The sequence below is a fragment of the Balaenoptera musculus genome, chromosome 10 (genome assembly GCF_009873245.2).
Source record: "Balaenoptera musculus isolate JJ_BM4_2016_0621 chromosome 10, mBalMus1.pri.v3, whole genome shotgun sequence".
In the NCBI taxonomy this organism is placed as follows: domain Eukaryota; kingdom Metazoa; phylum Chordata; class Mammalia; order Artiodactyla; family Balaenopteridae; genus Balaenoptera; species Balaenoptera musculus.
Window position 1 is genome coordinate 98,412,131 of NC_045794.1, and position 19,190 is coordinate 98,431,320.

Consider the following 19,190-nt stretch of genomic DNA (forward strand, 5'->3'; position numbering starts at 1 on the left):
CTTGTTACCTAGAAGGAGAATGCGCCTGGGACTTTAGGGCACTGGGTGTGTGCTGGGTGACAGGTCTGTGGAGGTGGGCTTTGCTCTGGATTGGATGCTCTGAGGAAGGGCAGGTGATTCTGTGACCAGGTGTCTCAGTAAACCTTGTCTACAGGGAGCGGAGCCTGGGGCAGGTAAGAGCAGTGATTGGTGAAGTCAGTCCTGTGGCTGGGACAGGGTCGGGGAAGCTTGGTCATTTTGCGGCTTGGACAATGTTGATGTCGCTGTTCAGGTTCAGACACGAGGATGGAAGGATTCCGCCTTGATGATCAGTTACACAGTGGCCTGGTCTGATGCCGATGGTCTGTGCGATTGTTTACATTCCACGGGAGAACACCAAGCTGCGAGGGCCAGGCCTGCCCTTGGCTGTCAGGGCTGCTTTCTCTTCCTCGGGGACAATGTCAGCAGACAAAGCTCAGCACTCGTGGGACTTCCCTGGTGGCGCAGTGGTTGAGAATCTGCCTGCCAATGCAGGGGACACGGGTTCAATCCCTGGTCCAGGAAGATCCCACATGCCGCTGAGCAACTAAGCCCATGAGCAACAACTACTGAGGCGCGCGTGCCACAACTACTGAAGCCCACAGGCCTAGAGCCCGAGCTCTGAAACAAGAGAAGTCACCGCAATGAGAAGCCCGCGCACCGCAACGAAGAGTAGCCCCTGCTCGCCACAACTAGAGAAAGCCTGCACGCAGCAACGAAGACCCAACGCAGCCAAAAATAGATAAATAAAACAAATAAATTTATAAAAGAAAAAAAGAAAAGCTCAGTGCTCGTGGTCTCTCCAGATAGATCAGCCCCAGGTGCCTCTGTGGAACCCCTCTCCTTTTTTTTTTTTTTTTTCATTTTTGGCCACACCACTTGGCATGTGGGATCTTAGTTCCCCGACCAGGGATCAAACCCTCACCCCCTGCACTGGAAGCTCGGAGTCTTAACCACTGGACCGCCGGGGAAGTCCTGTGGACCCTTTTTAAGGCATCTTTTTCTCACCTCTCGCCATCTGCTGTGGGGCGTAAGGCCTGGGACACAAGGTGAATGGGGAGCCACAGCCTCTGCTCTGTGGCTGGGCAGGTAGGAGGCACACCTGGAGCTCCGAGCCAGCCCAGCTCGATGTTCCAGCCAGGATGGGAGTCTGGTCCCGAGGGAGGAGCTGCCCGGCATCCTCAGCCACAACAGGAGAGACCCCCGGCAGGAGAAAGCCCTCGGCGGCTCTTCTCTGTGGCCCACCCTCTCCCCAGGAGGATCCCGGGCAACGCCTGATGGGCCGCAAAGGCAGCTCCGGGGCAGGGGAGGGGGGAGGGCCTGGAGGCAGTGTGGGATGGGGAGGGGTGGAATGAACGGGGCGGTGGGGTGGGGGGAGGCGTGGGGGGGGGCAGTGGCAACAGAGGGGACTGAATTCAGGAGGCAAAAACCCAAAAGGCTCAGTCCAGGACTGGAATTAAAAGGTGAAGGAGAGGAGCTTGGAGAATGGCCCCGAATCAGACAGCAGAGGCACGAAAGCCCCAGGGGCATGCGGACTTGCACTGTACCAGCAGAGACACCACACCGCAGCCACTGCTGTCCTTCAGGCAAGAGGGTCACCCACAACCTACATCAGCATAGCAATCACATTACTGAGAAACCCAGAAAACTTGGGCTTTCTCTGAAGCATCTGACTCAGGTGAGAGAGAAACTAGAGAACAGGGGACAATCACAGCCAGGCCCGGGGAACTCAGGAGGGGAGCTTGCGGAGGCTTGGGATCTGGGGAGAGAGAAGGCACGGGTGTGACGCTTCTTCTCCGAGAACAGACGTGGCCAGCCCAGCGCTGCTGAGCCTGCAGGGCCTTCGTAGGGAGTCTGAGCAGGACTGAGACCTGGGAGCGGTGGGGCAAACCTGAGAACCAGGTGGTCACCTGTCACCAGTGGGCCCTTCAGTCGAGGGCCAACTCCTTGGGGCTGTCTCTGCTGCTCATGCACTGTGTTCGTGTCCTAGAGCTGCTGGAAAAAATGACCACAAACTGGCTGGATTAAACAACAGAAATTTATACTCTTACAATTCTGGAGGCCAGAGCCTAACATCAAGGTGTCAGGGTTGGTTCCTTCCAAGGGAGGATCTGTTCACGCCTCTCTTCGAAGCGGCGGCCGGCAACGCCTGGCTTGCTTGGCTCAGGGCGGCATCTGCCTCTGACTTCACACGGCCTTGTCCTCTGTGCCTGTGTCCTCTCTTCTTCTGATAGGGACACCAGTCATGAGATTTAGGGCCCACCCCAAATCCAAGACGATTTCATCTTGAGACCCCTAACTAATTATATCTGCAAAGACCTATTTCCAAACAAGGTCACGTTCTGAGGTTCTGGGTGGACACGAGTTTTGAAGGGACACTGTTCAACCCAGTATACCCACAGAGAAGTCTGGGGTCACTGGTGTCCCACAAGGTTAAGGTTCTGAAGGTGATGCCCCCGCAGAAGTAGACCCAGGGGCCGAGTTCAAAGCCCTGGCTGGCACTGGAGGCTACTCAGTGGGAGTCAGGTGCTCCAAGGAAATTGCTGCTGCCACCCACAGGGCCCATCCTGGCCAAGCTTCCAACCTCCCGGTGTGGAGGCCGCTGGGAACAAGGCCAGCAAAGCCCCACTGGCCCCTCTGCCACGGCTCTGCAGCTTGCCTGGTCCCCCTGCCCAAGCTGCTGCTGATGGCCACGGCCACCTGGGCCATCTGCCAGGCCACCTTCCGTGTCCTGTCCAAGCTACGGTGTCCTCACCGCTAACCCCTGGAAGGAGACTTTGCTCAGAATTTGCTGTCTTAGACCCACTCAAGATCCCGGGGTGAGAACCCAGACTCCAGATATGGGGCTACCACGCAGCATTATCATATAAGAAAAATCAAGGGAATTAAACTTGAAAAAGAAAGGGGAAAAAAAAGGACAATCAAGGGGCGGGGAAGCCCATGGCTCCCTGCAGGGGACCCTGCGGACCCTCAGGCTCCCTTCTGCTAAGGGAGCATGGCAGCCACGGAAGAAATGAGCACGAGATGGAACGCTCGGAACCCTCTAGGCACAGAAGTACGAGGATGCTATCTTCAGCTTAAAGGCATATGAGGAGGGCTTCCCTGGTGGCGCAGTGGTTGAGAGTCTGCCTGCTAATGCAGGGGACACGGGTTCGAGCCCTGGTCTGGGAAGATCCCACATGCCGCGGAGCAACTGGGCCCGTGAGCCACAACTACTGAGCCTGCGCGTCTGGAGCCTGTGCTCCGCAACAAGAGAGGCCACGATAGTGAGAGGCCCGCGCACCACGATGAAGAGTGGCCCCCACTTGCCGCAACTAGAGAAGACCCTCACACAGAAACGAAGACCCAACACACCCAAAAATAAATAAATAAATAAATAAAAGTTTTTAAAAAAAAGCATATGAGGAAATCCCCTGGCGGTCCAGTGGTTAGGACTCTGCTCTTTCACTGCCGAGGGCTTGGGTTCGATCCCTGGTTGGGGAACCAAGATCCCGCGAGCCACGTGGCCTGGGGCGTGGGAGAGAAGCGTATGAGACACAGTATGGTTCAGGCTGGGACAAATCAGAAAAGACATAAAAATACTTCGTCTGCTTGAATGAGAAACAGGAAACAAAATCTGATGGTGCTCCTGTTGCCTCACAGGTGTCCTGAAATGTCCCAGGGCACCCCACTTGGGCACAGCTCCTGTTAATGAACACCTTGTGGGCACTGGTCACTGGGCAGTGCCAGGCGTCGGGCGGGAGGCCGGCTGGCCGGGGTCCCTGCAGCAGACACTCACCTGCTTCCCTGGGCCACAGGAGGCTGATGGCCTGACGCTGGGGAGACCAGGGAAGCTCCTCCCGGGGCTGGCTGGAGAGACAGCAGAGCTGAAAAGTGGACCTAGAGGGATGGTGGAAACTGCCAGTCTCCTGGGGTTAGAAAATCAGGTGAGTTTGGGGCTGGGGGACACCGCGTATGGAGGGCCTCCAGGTCCCCCCAAGCACAGGAGGCTCTGTGGATGGTGCTGAAGAACGACTGTGTGCTGGGGGAAATGGCCACAGGTCAGAAAATGCTCTGGGCCAGAGGGTGGAACCCAGTTGCATGGGGTGGGGCTGCGGGCCGAGACCCAGTGGTCCAGGTGGGAGGCCCATCGAGGAGCTTGTCACCAGGTTTGGGGACTGCCGGGCTGTGAGACGGGGAACATGTAGGAAGACAACTTCATTCTGGGCTTGAGCATCTGCCAAAGAATACTGAGGGAGCAGCCCCTTCAGGAAGCAGGCAAATGATGGGTTTACTCTGGGAAAAATCAAACAAAAAGAATCATTGTGAAAATGACCAGATGCTACAACCCTCAGACTTTGGAAACCACCCCCTCCTACCCCGTCAAATGGAAAAAAATAATGGGAGTTGATAAGAAAACAAAAATTGTCATCCTGGACGATTCCAAATGGGGACACCACTGCCAAGACCTGAGCCGAGTGACCTGACAGTCTGTTTACAGACCAACAATTTCCCAAGGCCTCTTCACACATTGCATACTTCCTACCCATGCATGTTCTAGAAATGTCCAGAGGAAACATCTGCCCCAGAACATGACATCACTAATGTCACAGTCAATATTTGACATAAATCTATTTAGCAGACACTCGCTCTCACCTAACAACCTGGTCATTGGCAAACTAACTTCTTTCCTCCGTGATTGAACTGCCCTCTGAGCTCAGCCTGCGGTCACATTCCCAGCCAGGGACTTCACCCTTTCCCAGACACATCTGAGAGGCAAAAATAAAGCAACATAACGGAGAACCTGGGTTGTGAGAAGTGGTGGGTGGAAAAGCTGTGTGCAGAAGCTGAGGGTGGAGGCCACCAGCCACGTGGATTTTGTCCCCTCCTGGGGAAGAAAACACCGTCAGAGCTGGAACAAGAGCAAGGTGGGGCAGGCAGTGGCACTTGTTATTTCTAAGGCAAATATAAGAAATCCCCTTCTTAAACACTGGGAAGCAAAGGTCCAAAGAGCCACTGTCAGCCTTGGGACAAACTAATAAATGGCAGAGCCCAGGTCTGATTCAGAGGCTCGAAGCCACACCTGCCATCCACAGCGGGCCTAAATATTAAGGAACACACGAAATGCATCGATCAATAAGCTGGAACTGTTCCAGGCTTAACGTGAACACAGCAGACAGATCCCTCCAAATTGCAGTTTATTTGGATTCTGGCTAAATGCCATTTGTATTTCATTTTGTTCACTTTGTATTGTACCAGATCCATTTAAAAGGACCTTTTTCCCTAAATGGCTGTGAAACATCATTAAATATATGTGAGCACATGTATACACACGAGATGTGTAAGCGTGACAGGTGTTCGCATATGGGTACAGGAAAGACCTCTATCTTCTATGTCCTTGGCGTAATTATGTAACAACAAAATCCTATTCCTAATGTTGTAACCAAAAAGAGGTGGGGAGTTGAAAAAGAAACTCAGGACAGTGAATGAAGTATCAATGAAAGATGTCACGTGACAGTAAAAGGTTCTTACTAAGAGGAACACCCCCATGGGTTATTCGGCCACATCAGTTGCTCTACAGAGGGACACGGGTTGCCTTCCCGTATTTTTCTGTAGGTCAGTGGTGACCAGGGTGGCTTGCGGGTAAACACATCACATCAAGAGCTTATCCCGCCGCTGACGGCTGCCAACAGCGCTTACCTCTGCGTCTGTGGCAAACCCAGATGCTGATGTCACGTAAGCCACATGCTGGGAATTGCCTGGGCTCATCTGACCGATAGACTCACCTACAAAACCCAAGTGAGTTGTCTGAGAGCATCAAGACAAAGGACTTTGTAACGATAAATGCTGAGGAATATTTCTAGTCGCCCGTTTTCCTCCAAATCGCAGTCAAGCTAAAAGGATGAAACCAAAGCAGCTGTCAGATTAAATATTTTGCTTTCTCATGGCAGCATGATTCTGTAAGATATTCAGGTTTTGGGTTTGTTTTTAATTTAGTGCCAAATTTTAAAAACGTGAATACCTTATAATAAACTAAGTCACATGCTGAAGCTGTTACTTTCTGTGGAAAGAGCTCGTTTTATACATTTGTGAATCAGTTCTTACAGCCCTAATGAAATAGACTGTGATATTGTGATTTATAAGAAATATATATTTGGTCTCCATCCCCTTTCCTGGCACACAGCTCCTAAAACCCTTGTAATTTCCTTTCTAAGAGTTACAGGGACATCTTTGTTATATTTAGTTTTGTTCCCAGTTCCTGAAATTGCTACAGAGCATGAAGGTGAAATGGGTATCTTTTGTTGTTCCTAACAAGTCCCTTCCAAGCAAGCCAGAGTTTGTGCTACTGACTGGAGGCTGGGGCTCCTGGATGGCCTTGGATGTGAGCTGGCTGCCCGGGGAACCAACAACCACGTGATTGGAGGCGTGGAACTTTCAGCCCCACACCTCAACCTCCGAGGAAGGGAGAGGGGCCGGAGGGTGAGTCAATCGCCAATGGCCAATGATTTAATCAATCATGCCTGTGTAACGAGGCCTCCATAAATATCCCCAGACTATGGAATCTGAAGAGCGTCCAGGGTGGTGCCCCCGGAGAAGACATGGAAGCTCTGTGCCCCTTCAACCACACCTTGCCCTGTGCATCTCTCCCATCTGGCTTTTCCCGAGTTGCATCCTTTATGTAAACCAGTAATCTAGTAAGCAAACTGTTTTCCTGAATTCCGAGAGCCCCACTAGCAAATTAATTGAACCCAAGGATAGGGTTGTGGGAACCTCCCACTTACAGCCAGTTAGTCAGAAGCACAGTTAACAACGTGGGCTTGCGGTTGGCGTCTGAAGTTGAGACGGTGGGGGCAGTCTTGTGCGACTGAGGCCTTACCCTGCGGGATCTGACTCCAACTCCAGGCAGACAGCGTCAGAACTGAGTTAAACGGTAGGACACCCAGCGGCGCAGCAGAATTGCTTGGTGTGGGAAAAATCTCCATACATCTGTTGTCAGAGTGTTGTGGGTGTGAGCGTAAAGGAGAAACAGGGACTTCTTCCCAATAATAGGCTCCTTAACCTTCCAAAGAAATGCCTTTATTTATTTACAGGGTTTAGGAAAGGAAAAAAGCTCTAGAAAAAGGGAGTTTCCAAAATAGGTCTTCAGCAAGGGTGGGTGCAGGCTGGAGTCTTGCTCTCGCTGGTGGTCACTTCCAGGTTGTGAGGACGGTCCTCCCGGAGTCTCTCGATCGGCCCCCTCTGGGCCCCAGCGACTGGCCCGGCCGACTTCTCAGCTCTCGGTCAGCCCCGTCGCCCTGTGCCAGCTCCTCGTCGTACCTAGAAACAGAGAAGCATCTCCAGGGTTCAGCGGCAGTGTCGCCATGGCTGCGGTGCGGCAAAGCAGCCTGGCCCCGTCCCACACGCCTCCAGCCCACCAACCACCGCCCCAGGCCATGGAACACGAGGACAACCGCGTCAAACTGTTACTGTGGGTGGTCCCCACCCCCTGCAGCTGACATTTCATGCAGGCCACCAGACTGAATTTGGCAATGACCCCAAGGAAAGGAAAGAGACCTCCGGGGAGCGAGGGAGAGGAGTGATGTCTGGAAATACTTTACACGCAGCATCTCGCTCAGCATCTGTGGGGCGAGGATGACTAACCCCGCTTCAGACAGGGCACAGGGTGTGAGTGGCCTGCGCAGGAGGAGGCCAGGACAGGGAGAGGCCCTGCAGCTCGCTCACAGGCAAGGCCAGTGCCGCCTCCACCAGCTGTGACCCGCCCCCCTCCCCGGCTCCTCCCCACCAACGTTCCTGCATCAGGCTGGTGCAGCGCTAAAGCACGGCCTGGAAGAAAGTGCAGCCCGGGCTTTTGCATCAGAAAGAACTGGCCTAACAACTACTGAGCCTGCGAGCCTAGAGCCCATGCTCTGCAACAAGAGAAGTCACCGCAATGAGAAGCCCTCGCACCACAGCGAAGGGTGGCCCCGGCTCGCCGCAACTAGAGATAGCGTGCACAGCAACTGAAGACCCAACGCAGCCAAAAAATAAAAAATAAATAAATAAAATAAATCTATAAAAAAAAAAAAAAAAAAAAAGAAAGAACTGGCCTAGAACCTCAGCGCCCCTGACCGTTTTGGCATCTGGGTGATCCTTTCTTGCTGGGGTGGGGCCCCTCTTTTGGGGGTCCCATGAGGGTGGTGAAACCCGCAGCACCTGTTGTGGGCCCTGGCACCACGCAGGCTCCAGAGAACAGGGTCTCCTACCCGCCCCCCCCCCCACCCGCCGTGGCTTCACATCACCCTCCTGACTCAGACCAGGAGGTATTATGATTCCCACTTCCTGTTTGAGGAACGTGGGGCTCAGAAGGGTTTAGTCAGTGTGCTAAAGTCACACAGCTGGTACGCGGCAGAGGTAGGATTAAATAAAACCCAGGAGTCCCGATTCCTAATTCGGAGCTTTTTACCCTGTAGCTCAGAGTGTGAAGTTCCTGTCACTGCTGAAGTGCGTGCGTAGGTATCACTGCTGACCACACCCTGAGGAGCCTCTGCTACACGTGTGAAGACGTTCACATCAAACGCAAAAGGTACTAAGATGCTCAGTTGTGTTGCATTAGCTACATCTTGCTGACTTCTGGAAGAGGGTGTGCTTCCGTTATGAGCTCATTCACAGAGTCAAAATCTGTGGGTTGAGTGTGGGTTAGAGGCCTCTGAGGTTGAAGAACACATTTCTGCATTGGGCTTCTGGTGGCAAAGGGGGCTGAAAGGGGAGGGGAGGGAGGAGGAAGGCCAGTCGCTGAGTGTTATCTACGTGGCAGGCACAACGGGGTTTCCCTCTGCCGGACGTAGATGTCAGACCACAACACGTGGGCCCCCCTCTCCTCCCCATCTCCCTACAGAGAGACGAAGCTGGACAGAGGACTCCCCAGGAACACTGGCGGTTCTGCCTGTGGGGGGCTCTCCCGGAAGCCGCCCTGGCCCCTCCCCTCCCCCCGGGGACTCCCGTTCATACGTCATCACTCTATTGCCTGCGCGCGTCTGCAGTACCGACCGAAGGGCTGGAGTGACCCCTCCCCGCCCCCCGTCTGCTTCACGGTCCTCCCCCGCATCTCACCCGTGGGGTGGCGGGCAATAAGAATCTGCTGAGTAAACAGAGGGGAGACCCACAGGTGGGCTCCCAGTTTCACTGGGTATTTGTGCGGCTTAAAAACAAAACAAACTGAAATGAGCGTTTGGCAAGCAGCTGGCATCCGGGACGGGCTGCTCCCAGGGGTGGTGTGCCCACGGACAGAGCGGGCGTGGAGGAGAGTCAGAGACCGGATGGCTCTTCTCAGGCCCCTCCTGTGCTGGTGGGCTGCTCTCCTGGCCTTTCGACAGGCAGAATCCACTCACTGTCAGGGTTCAGAGCATTTCTCTTTTGAAAGGCCGTAAAAGTAGAACGGGCACCTTCCGAACTGGGCCCCGGAGGGAGCAGATGCAAAGTGCCAGGACCTGTGGCCCCAAGGCCAGGACGGCGAGCTGGCGCAGCGGCAAGAGCGCCTGTTTCTGGGTGCCACACCAGGGGCGCCGGCACCCTCGCTGGGACGCTCTGAAGGGCTCTTGTGAGCACGCAGCGGAATGCAGAGGCTGGCACGCCAGGAGGGCAGGGCGGGGCCCGTGATGTCGGGGCCCTCCCCACGCGGCCCCAGGGCTGTAAGCCCACCCGGGGCTCTGACAGGCCCTCTGAAGCACCGGGAGCAGGTCCTGAATGGAAGGATTCAGAACTGTCAGCCCCGCGCTCGAGCTTTCCTTATCACCTCAGCTGGGGAGAGGGTGGCTGAATGGATTGAGGGGGGCCCACCTTTTTGTCTCTCCAAGTAAAAGCACTGAGGCTTCGGACCACTGCGTCTTCAACTGGAAATGGAGCGTCTGATCACTCCCTCGAGGAGGCAATGGGTTGATGGGGGCAGAGGGTCCCACAGGGTCCTCACAGCCCGCCTCCCCGCCACTCTCAGCTGGACAAAGGCGGACCCACCAGGCCCTGGCTAGACTCCTTCCCCACACAGCCCCCCATCTGTCTCAGGACTGAGCCCACGAGGCCCTCCATCACAGTCTGACGTCCATCACCCGCGTGTCACCCTGCACCGCCCACAGTGCCAACCCCCGAGGCTCTGGACGGGCCCCATCCTGGCCCCACCAGCAAACTCTCCCTCCCTCTGTGCACTCAGAGCTCTGTCCCTCGTCAGCAATGGACAGAGCACCCCCCATCCTCCACCTCATCCTGGAAGGTCCCCTTCACCTTCCTGCTCGGCAACCTGGCTTCCCCTGCAGCCCCTGGAGTGGGCCTGTTTTCTCTCCCACTCTGGAGGAGACTCTCCCACTGCAAACCTCCCTCCCAGGTCAGCAGAATTCACAACCCTCACCCGGCCTTGTTGGTCACCTCTAATCCTCTGTGTCACTGCCCCGAATTCCTTAAGATTCAGGCTCTCGGCTCCCTGTTGCCGGTGACCGCAGTGACCAAACAGATGGGACCCCGATTCCCTGACCTACTGCCCTCTCCGATGACCTTGTCCTCCATCCCAGCTCAGCCCCGTTCCCAGGGCACCCGACCTTGCCATGTTTGGGGACCACAGCCCCTGCAAAACCTCGGCCGCCAGCCTCACTCTGACCTCTGCCCCTTCTCTTCCCAGTTCACTGTCCTACAGCCCTGACCCCATGACCCCTACCCACCCCCGCACTGTCCTCATCTGCTCACACCCTGATGCTTCCTTGCCCTTCTCCCGCACCTGGTGAGCACCCCACCCCGGGCACTTCCACCCTCTGCCTACTCTCTACCTCACTTGCGCGGCAGACGCGCTGGAGGACACAACCGACCGGCCAACTGGTCGCCCTTTCGGTTCCCGACCACCCTCCCCGGGCTGCACACTTACGTCCACATGGCAGCAGCGCTACCAGCCAAGAGCCTGGGATCTGTGCGCTGTGTAAAGTTCACTCACCACTTCTTCATTTTTTAAAAATGCTAAGTTAAACGTACATGTTTACTTTTACAGAATCACGCAATGTGATCCTAGCATATTCAGTCCTTCGGTTGGGTGCTGTTTCCCTCTCTTCCTGGCTCCCCTTCCCCGGCCCACACCCTTGCAGCGGTGGTGTCCATGCTGACCCCCTAACGCGTGTCCCTCCACGCTTCCTGGCCCGTCCACTCTCAGAGCAGCCACCACACGTGGAAATGCCCATCACACCGAGGGAGGGGGCACCGGGACCACTGCCCGTTTCACATGGACCACATCAGGCACCCTTTCCTGCAGCTCGCTTTCCTCCCGGGCCCCCGGCACAGCCCCAGGTCAGTCCTTTTAACGTCCACTCACTCTTCTATGGTGAGAACGAATTGGACTTGCTCGACCACTGCCCTCCTGATGGGTTCTCACTTTCCCCCGCTTTATGTCACTACCAACGTGCCACGTAACCCCTCTGAGCCTTTGTTTCCACACGTGTAAGATGGAGCCATTGACAACCCTCACCTCACGAAGTTGTTGGAGAAATGAAATGTGACAACACGTGTGTCAGACCCTCAAATGCTGCATTTCTTTTCCTCTCAACGCTGTAAGACAGATCGTATTATCCTCATTTAAAAAGAAGTACACACGGAGGCTCAAAGAGATTGATTAGTTTCTCAGTGTCACACAGCTCTCGGGGTGGACCAGGGCGTGGCCAGCCTCTGCTCCAAGGCAGGTGACCAGCTCCTGCTGCCCCAGCAGCGAACGTGGCAAATGCTTTGTTAATGTTTCTCAGGCACAAGACTAGACAGAGGCCTGGTTCAGCACGCAAGCACTTGTCTGCTACAAGATCGACCCCGTAACACCGAAAAACAAAATACTCTACCCGATAAAGTGAGTCCACATATACCTAGAAAATCCCAGTTGGGCCCTGGTGCCCCCCAATCTGACACACACGAGGCCAGCTGCACAGACACACAAACTCACAGAATTTCGTAATTGCCAAGGACTTCCTTTGGGGGTGACTTGTTCCATTTACAGTCTGGAATTTCGCCGTTAGGGACGGCGATGTTGAGGGTGTCATTAATCAGGTTATACTTAAGGATTCGGTCGTTGGCAGTGCTGGAGGTGAGGGATGGGGACGCGTTCACCTACGAGAGGAAAGAGAACACATCCTTTGGCTGGACCACTTACTCGCCTGGAGCGAGGGCCCCGCAATGCAGATAAGGTTGTGATTCACACTGTTCATACCTAACACCTTCAGGGAGCATTTCGTGATCTATCTCATTAGCTGTTAGGTGAAATACAAACGATATTTAAAGACAGGACTAGGAACAGAAGCTACAAATCCGTCACCACGCAAATAAACATCGTAGGTCAACGTCCATCACAAACGTAATTTCAGCGTCTACCTGTGTGACGAGCTCTGTCCTCAGCACCAAAAGCTGCCCAGAGCTTTGCTGGAATCAGTGACCCAATGGCCCTGACCAAGCAGCATCGTGGGTTGAAGGAAAAGGAAAAGGACCCCTTCTGCTGAGAGAGTAAGTACTACCTCACCAACAAAGCAACATTCTGACCAGGTGAGGAGCCCATCCAGGCCTCTGAGGAGGTCAGCCAAGTCACAAAATCCACGTGTTAAAACGTGGCCATTTACTCCGCCGAGAGTCCCACAGGCCCTCAGTCAGCACCTATTTACCCTTATTTTAGGCACAGTTGTAATGACTTTGGTGGGCTGTTTTCTCAGGCCGTGAGAGAGAAGAGACAGCAAATGTGCAAGTTGTTCAGGCTTCCCCCCTCAGTAGTCAGACTGTGTCTTTGTGCCACCGGCAGGGTGGACCTCGGGTGCCCCTGAAATTACCACCGTGGCTGATCGTATAATACTGTAATTCTTATTACAAATATGCTACAGTTAAGACCTGTTATTATTTTAGAAGTAATGTTCACAATTAAGATCCTAGTTCATCAAGGAAAGCTTGAGTTCCATTCAAGTTATTTACTCTGTTTAAGATGGAGGAAAAGAAATCATAAGTATGTTATATCTAAGGACTGACCTATCTGTCTATCTGTATGTACATTTATCTACACACACACACACACACACACACACACATACAGCTTGCCCTCCCGTAACCTGGTTCTCCTGGCAGCTCCCTGCAGGGCCCCCGCTGATTCCCCTACAAGGAACCACTCACTGCCACTTGCTCTTGTGACTCAGCTTTGGCTGGAAACAGGACTGAGCTAAAGGGCCTGAGCCGTCCCGTCCACATGGGTGTGGTGAGAGGACACGGCACTCAGGGGCAATAGCGGGGAGATGAGTCACCAGAGTGGGAGCCTGCACCCTTTCCGCCCATCCAGCCCTGCGCCCCTCAGAGGCCTGAGCCCCTCTTCCTGGTAGCAGAGCAAAGCAGGACCACCCGGCAAGGTGGGCTCCGTGTCAGGGCCTCAGACGGGTGTGCCAGCGCCCGCTGCCACTGTCATCAGGAAAAGGGTGTATGCACCTCGCCCTTTCTAGAACGGCCATCACTACATCCTGTCTACGCCTTGAAACAGGCAGATGAGTCTCCTTCCAAACTACGCCTTCCTCCCAAGAGGTTAGCGCTCCTTATTTCCGGACCGAACGCTACCGCCTCCCAAGGGCTTCTGGGTCTGTGAGCGCCTTTCCTGAATGGGAACAGCGTCCGCCAGGGCCGGGCCCCAGGACCTGGACTCACCCGGAAGCACCCATTCGGAAGGGGGAGGATGGCTCGGGCCCTGTGGGCTGGGCTCGCCGGAGGTGACAGACCGGGAGTGTGTATTCCCCAACCATCAGCAAACCGTCAGACCTGAACATCTGCCCCCGTCCTGCCGCACCCACCCCAGCCTGGGAAACATCTGGCTGGGGCCGCGGAGCCCGAGGCACAGGCACCAGGAGGGTGTAGGGTGACCAGGCACGCGGGCATGCAGCGCGTGGGTACCTCGATCAGCCAGGGCTTCAGCTTGTCGTCGATGATGATGTCATAGCCGTAGCACTCAAAGCAGTGTTTGTCGTTGTTCATCACAGGCTGCAGGGAGAGGACCGGTGGGTTACAGAGCCAGAACTGGGGGGCCCAGCCGAGACCCACATCATGGAGATGCGGGACGTTAAAGCGGCAGGACCCTCCTCACGGTGGTGATGCCAGCGGCTCACTCCTGTGACCAGCGGCTCCCCATCTCCGCCCTCCCCCGTCCCCCCTTCCTCCCAGTGTTTCTCCCACAGGGTCAGGGATGGAAAGGGGGTTCGTGAAGCAATCACTGTCTCCACGTCTCATTCATCAGAGGCTTGACGACCAGCAATGAACGTCTCCATCGGCACAAGACCGTCCTCAGAGTGGACAGAAGTCCAGCTCCAAGCCCAGGCACCCAGAGTTCAGGCCTGTGCAGCTTACACACACACACACACACACACACACACACACACACACATACACACACCCAGAGCCCACCAGGCTGTCAGTCCCTTTACAGACCCCTCGGGATGAGCTTATGAACCTCTGTTCTCTGTGACAAAATTCAAAAGTCAAATCCATTTACTTAAAAGTTTTGGATTTTCTTAGGTTTCTTTTTTTTAAATTTATTTATTTATTTTGGGGTCTTCATTGCTGTGCAAGGGATTTCTCTAGTTGCAGCGAGCAGGGGCTACTCTTCGTTGCAGTGCGCGGGCTTCTCACTGCGGTGGCTTCTCTTGCTGCGGAGCGTGGGCTCTAGGCGCACGGGCTTCAGTAGTTGCAGCACGTGGGCTCAGTAGTTGTGGCGCACGGGCTTAGTTGCTCCGCGGCATGTGGGATCTTCCCGGACCAGAGCTCAAACCCGTGTCCCCTGCATTGGTAGGCGGATTCTTAACCACTGCGCCACCAGGGAAGTCCCTTCTTCTCAGTTTTTAATTCCATTTCAAAAACTGTTCTCCAAGTGCATAAAAAAACCCACCAGCCGCTTGTTTACAGCACAGATTTCCAGGCTGCCCAAGCTGCCTGGATTAAACCCTCCAGGAGAGGCCCAGCCAGCAGCAGTGCTACGCACTCCCCGGGGACTCTCATGCACCCCACAGCGAGGGGAGCACACAGACACGACCGTGAGGATGGTGAGGCCTATTCATACGTTAGTGATGCGTGGACTCTCCCTAAAACACTGGACTTAGAACAGGAAACGTCTAAGGGGGAGAGAGCCCAGTGCAGCCCCACTCACTGGAGGAAAACCAGGCTGGGGGGCTGTTTCATCACGCGGAAATTTAGTGGAATTGCTGCATTTCCACTGAAAGCCTGGTGTCCTAACCCGGCCAGCGCACACACCACTGTCCCCCAAAGCCTCTGCAGCACAGAGGGAACAGAGGAAAGTCACTCACCCTCTGTCATCCCCCAGCCCCGCTGTCTCTGGCCCTCTGAGCATTCTGCTCCCCAGCTCTGCCTCTCGGCTTCTCCGTGGGCCTCCCACGTGGTCCACGCCCTGCACCAGGCCCTCCTCACGAGTTACCGCAGCCTCCTGTTTCCCTGCCTGCCTCTCCCCTAGATTCCCTGAAGGCAACAACCTGGTAAAAACAAGGTGACCAAATATTTGCTAAATTAATAAAAACTGCATAAATAAATTCCTGCTCCCCAAAGCCTCAGAGCCTTAGAAATCCAACAGCTTTTCAGCTCAGGAGGCTGAGGCCCAGGAGAAGACGCCCAGAGGCGCCCGGAGGATCCAGCCTCGAGACAGGCTGCATGTCCGGGGCCAGGACACAGGTTTTCTTGATTAAACAGCCAACTGTTTCTCAGAGTTCTGGCAATCAGGCCAGGACGGGAGCGGAGGCACTAAGGCTCCCACATCGCCTGTGTTACAGCCGCTGCCATTTACCTTCCCAGCCCGTAAATTAGCCTCCGCGGAGCGTGTTCACACAACCAGCCCGAGACATCAGGGTCGAGATCCCAATTTCACAGAGGAGACCCCCAAGGCCCACGGAGCGCAGGCACTTGTGCCACGTCGCCAGGCGGCACATGGTGGCTTCGGCTTGAAATCTGAGCCCAGGACTCTCCACACATCTGCACCATGACCCCCACCCAAGCGTCGAGGTTCAAGGCATGGCTTCCGTGGGGTGAGAGACGTGGAACGTGGCCCCTGAGACGCCTCTCTCCAACAGCTAACTAGACTAACTAGACCCTGGGTTTTTCCCCGTCGAGTCCTCCCTGTGGGCCCGGGATGCAGACTGAAGGCACAGGCAGGGCTCATCAGCACTTGGTGAAACAGGAAGAGCTCGATTCAAGACACAGGAAAGCCAAGGTGTCCACTGAAGGGTCACCTTTCCTGTCCATAATTTTCTTTACACAGTTGTTTCAACAAAGCTTTTCACGTACAGGGGAATTAGTGTAAGTTGGCATTTTCAAAGATAAAAATGGGAGAGCAAATTCCCCAGCGGTCTAGTGGTTAGAGCTGCCGCGGCCCAGGTTCAAGCCCTGGTCGGGGAAGTAAGATCCCGCAAGCCGCACAGCGCCGCCAGAGGGGGGGAAAATAAAAGGGGGGAGAGAGGGCCTTAATCTTCCGCTGAGAAGCTTTCACATAAATATTGTCACACACATCCACCTCGCTGCCAAACCCACATCACACTTTCTCCAGAACAGCAATCTCCCCACGTTTCTGACTCCAGCGAGTGAAGCTCTTTTCACAGCCCCTCCACTCCAGTGTGTGGGCGCTGCTCCAGTCTGCCCACCGGTGTCTGCACCAGAAATAGCGGTCTGCATGCTGGTGCTCCAGGGTTTATTCTCTTCTTCTCCTTTGAAAATAGACGCACACCTGCTTTAGAGCAGTGAGACGAAACACAAAAACTGCAAACCGGCCAACAGATATGAGACTTGAGTGAAAAATAAGAGAGGATCTCTCCAGCCCTAAATGTCTATGAAATAGCAAAGCAGGAAGCCTAAAAATAGGGAGGCTGCTGAAAAGTCCATCTCCAAAGCATCACCTATGACAAAATGCTCATGCTCGACTCAGTGGGCACAGAAGAGCCGATGATGACGTCACGAGGTCCCTGCCCTTCTGCAGAGGTTCCAGGGCCATGGCTGCAGCAACGCCAGCCAGGAGCCAGCCCCTCTCCCTTCCCGAGACCACCCTGGACTCTGGCAGACGTGTAGGAGGTGAGACCATAAAAACAGCTATTTTGGGGCTTCCCTGGTGGCGCAGTGGTTGAGAGTCTGCCTGCCAATGCAGGGGACACGGGTTCGAGCCCTGGTCTGGGAAGATCCCACGTGCCGCGGAGCAACTGGGCCCGTGAGCCACAATTACTGAGCCTGCGCGTCTGGAGCCTGTGCTCCGCAACAAGAGAGGCCGCGATAGTGAGAGGCCCGTGCACCGCGATGAAGAGTGGCCCCCACTTGCCGCAACTGGAGAAAGCCCTCGCACAGGAACGAAGACCCAACACAGCCATAAATAAATAAATAAATAAATAAAATTTAAAAAAAAAAACAAAAAAACCCCCAAAACCCTCAAGTAAGAAAAAAACAAAAAAAAACCCCAAAAAAACCCAGCTATTTTTAACAAAAGAACCACCTGCACCCCCAAATCCCGAACTCGTGCTGGGCTTGCGTGGTCTCCTTCGCTCTCTCTGCTCCCGGCCCCGCCCCCCCGCGCTCCTGGGACTCACCGCCACGGCCTTCAGGGACTGCACGATGACCCAGTGGATCTCGTCGAACAGCTTGCCGGTCACCTCCCTGCCTCGGGTGCTCTCCAGGTACAGCCGCAGGTTGTTCACGGCCCACTTGCCCCCGTGGATGTGGTTGTAATCCTCCTGGCCACAAAAAAGGGGGTGGGGCCCCAGGCAATGCTCCCAGAGGCACCCCGCGCTTGCTCTCACCCTTGAGCGTTTCCTGGTGCCCCTCGGTGTGCGGGGGGCAGGCACCCGGGAACAAAGCAGATGGGCCCTGCCCCTTGGAGATCTGGGCCTCCTACACATGCAATTTTTTAAAAATACAGTTGTCCCTCGGTATCCACAGGGGATTGGTTCCAGGACACCCCTTGGATTCCAAAATCCTTGGACGCCTAAGTCCCTTATATAAAATGACACCGTATTTGTCTGTAACCTACACACATCCTCCCCATCTCCTGTGTACTTTAAATCATCTCTAGATTACTTATAATACCTAATATGATGTAAATGCTATGTAAATTGGTGTAAACACAACAAAAAGGCTACAAAAATAGTTGCCATTGAGCAGCAAATTCAAGTTTTCCTGTTTTGGAAATTTCTGGAATTTTTTTTTTTTTTTCCTGAATTTTCTTTGTTTGCTTGCTTCAGGCAGCTTGCAGGATCTTAGTTCCCCAACCAGGGATGGAACCCACGCCCCCTGTGGCGGAAGTGCAGAGTCTTAACCACTGGACTGCCAGGGAAGTCCCTTTCCAAATATTTTCAACCCACGGCTGGTTGAACCCACAGATGTGGAGCCCTGGGATATGGAGGGCCGACTCCACTCAACTCTGTAGTGTTCTCATAATCAATGCTTCATCCCCTACAGTGCATGCTGTGGATGGAGTGCCACCCAGACACCCCTTCAAGACCAAGGCGCTCCTTCTTGCAGCACAGACCCTTTCAGGTAGCTGCCCTTGGTTAAAAGGACCTGCTTAGTCCAACCCCTCCTCGAGCAGCCCACAGCCAGTGAGGGGTTGGTGCTCGGGTATTGGCCCCTGTCTCTGTCTGGGACAACTCTTCAGGGGCACCCAGCTGCAGAGCGCACTGAGGTTGGCTGGGGCCCCTGCTGCAGCTGTGTCCCCACTTGACCCCCCTCTGCCCCATCCGGCTCCCCCCAACTCCTGGTGTTGCCCCTGACATCATGCCCCAGTAAACCTCCTGCATGCTCATCTCTGCCTCTGTTTCCTGGAGAAGCCAACCTGGGACACACCGTGCCCCGGGCACGATGGTTTAAGAGACCCACACATGAACCTCCCTCACAGCGTCCCAGCTGTCTGAGAGACTCAGGCTCAGAGAGGCCCCGTTACTTGCCCAAGCTTTCATCCTGGCTGTGACAGAGCTGGGATCTTAGCCCAGGTTTTCCGATGCCAGTTCAGTGCTCTTTCTATTTCTCTGACTCTGAACATTAATTCTCCACACACTGCCTCTTTGGAGGCAAAAAGCTAGAAAATACTGAAGTATATTAGAAAGTTATGAGATGGAGATTTCATTTTCTAAGTATAGAGTTGGTAACTGTGAACTAAAACAAAATCAGCTTAATAAGGAACAAACTCAAAGCAGACTCTGTTTACA

At 54.5% G+C, this 19,190-nt stretch overlaps 1 protein-coding gene across 12 annotated transcripts in view; it reads right to left on the reverse strand.

Moving 5' to 3' along the window:
• Positions 1 to 7,051: 7,051 nt before the first annotated feature.
• The window catches only part of TTLL1 (tubulin tyrosine ligase like 1), a 36,961-nt gene continuing 24,822 nt past the window's right edge, over positions 7,052 to 19,190 (reverse strand). For 7 of the 12 annotated variants that reach the window (XM_036867340.1, XM_036867344.1, XM_036867339.1 and 4 more), the window contains 4 exons: positions 17,577 to 17,720; positions 13,903 to 13,989; positions 11,936 to 12,099; positions 7,053 to 7,314 (listed from right to left, as the gene is read on the reverse strand). In XM_036867340.1, coding sequence (XP_036723235.1) covers positions 7,185 to 7,314; positions 11,936 to 12,099; positions 13,903 to 13,989; positions 17,577 to 17,720 — 525 coding nt within the window. In that variant the 3' untranslated portion in view covers positions 7,053 to 7,184. Of the gene's footprint in view, positions 7,315 to 11,935; positions 12,100 to 13,902; positions 13,990 to 17,576; positions 17,721 to 19,190 lie in introns of all 12 variants that reach the window. The other 5 variants (XM_036867346.1, XM_036867347.1, XM_036867348.1 and 2 more) reach the window with 3 other exon arrangements.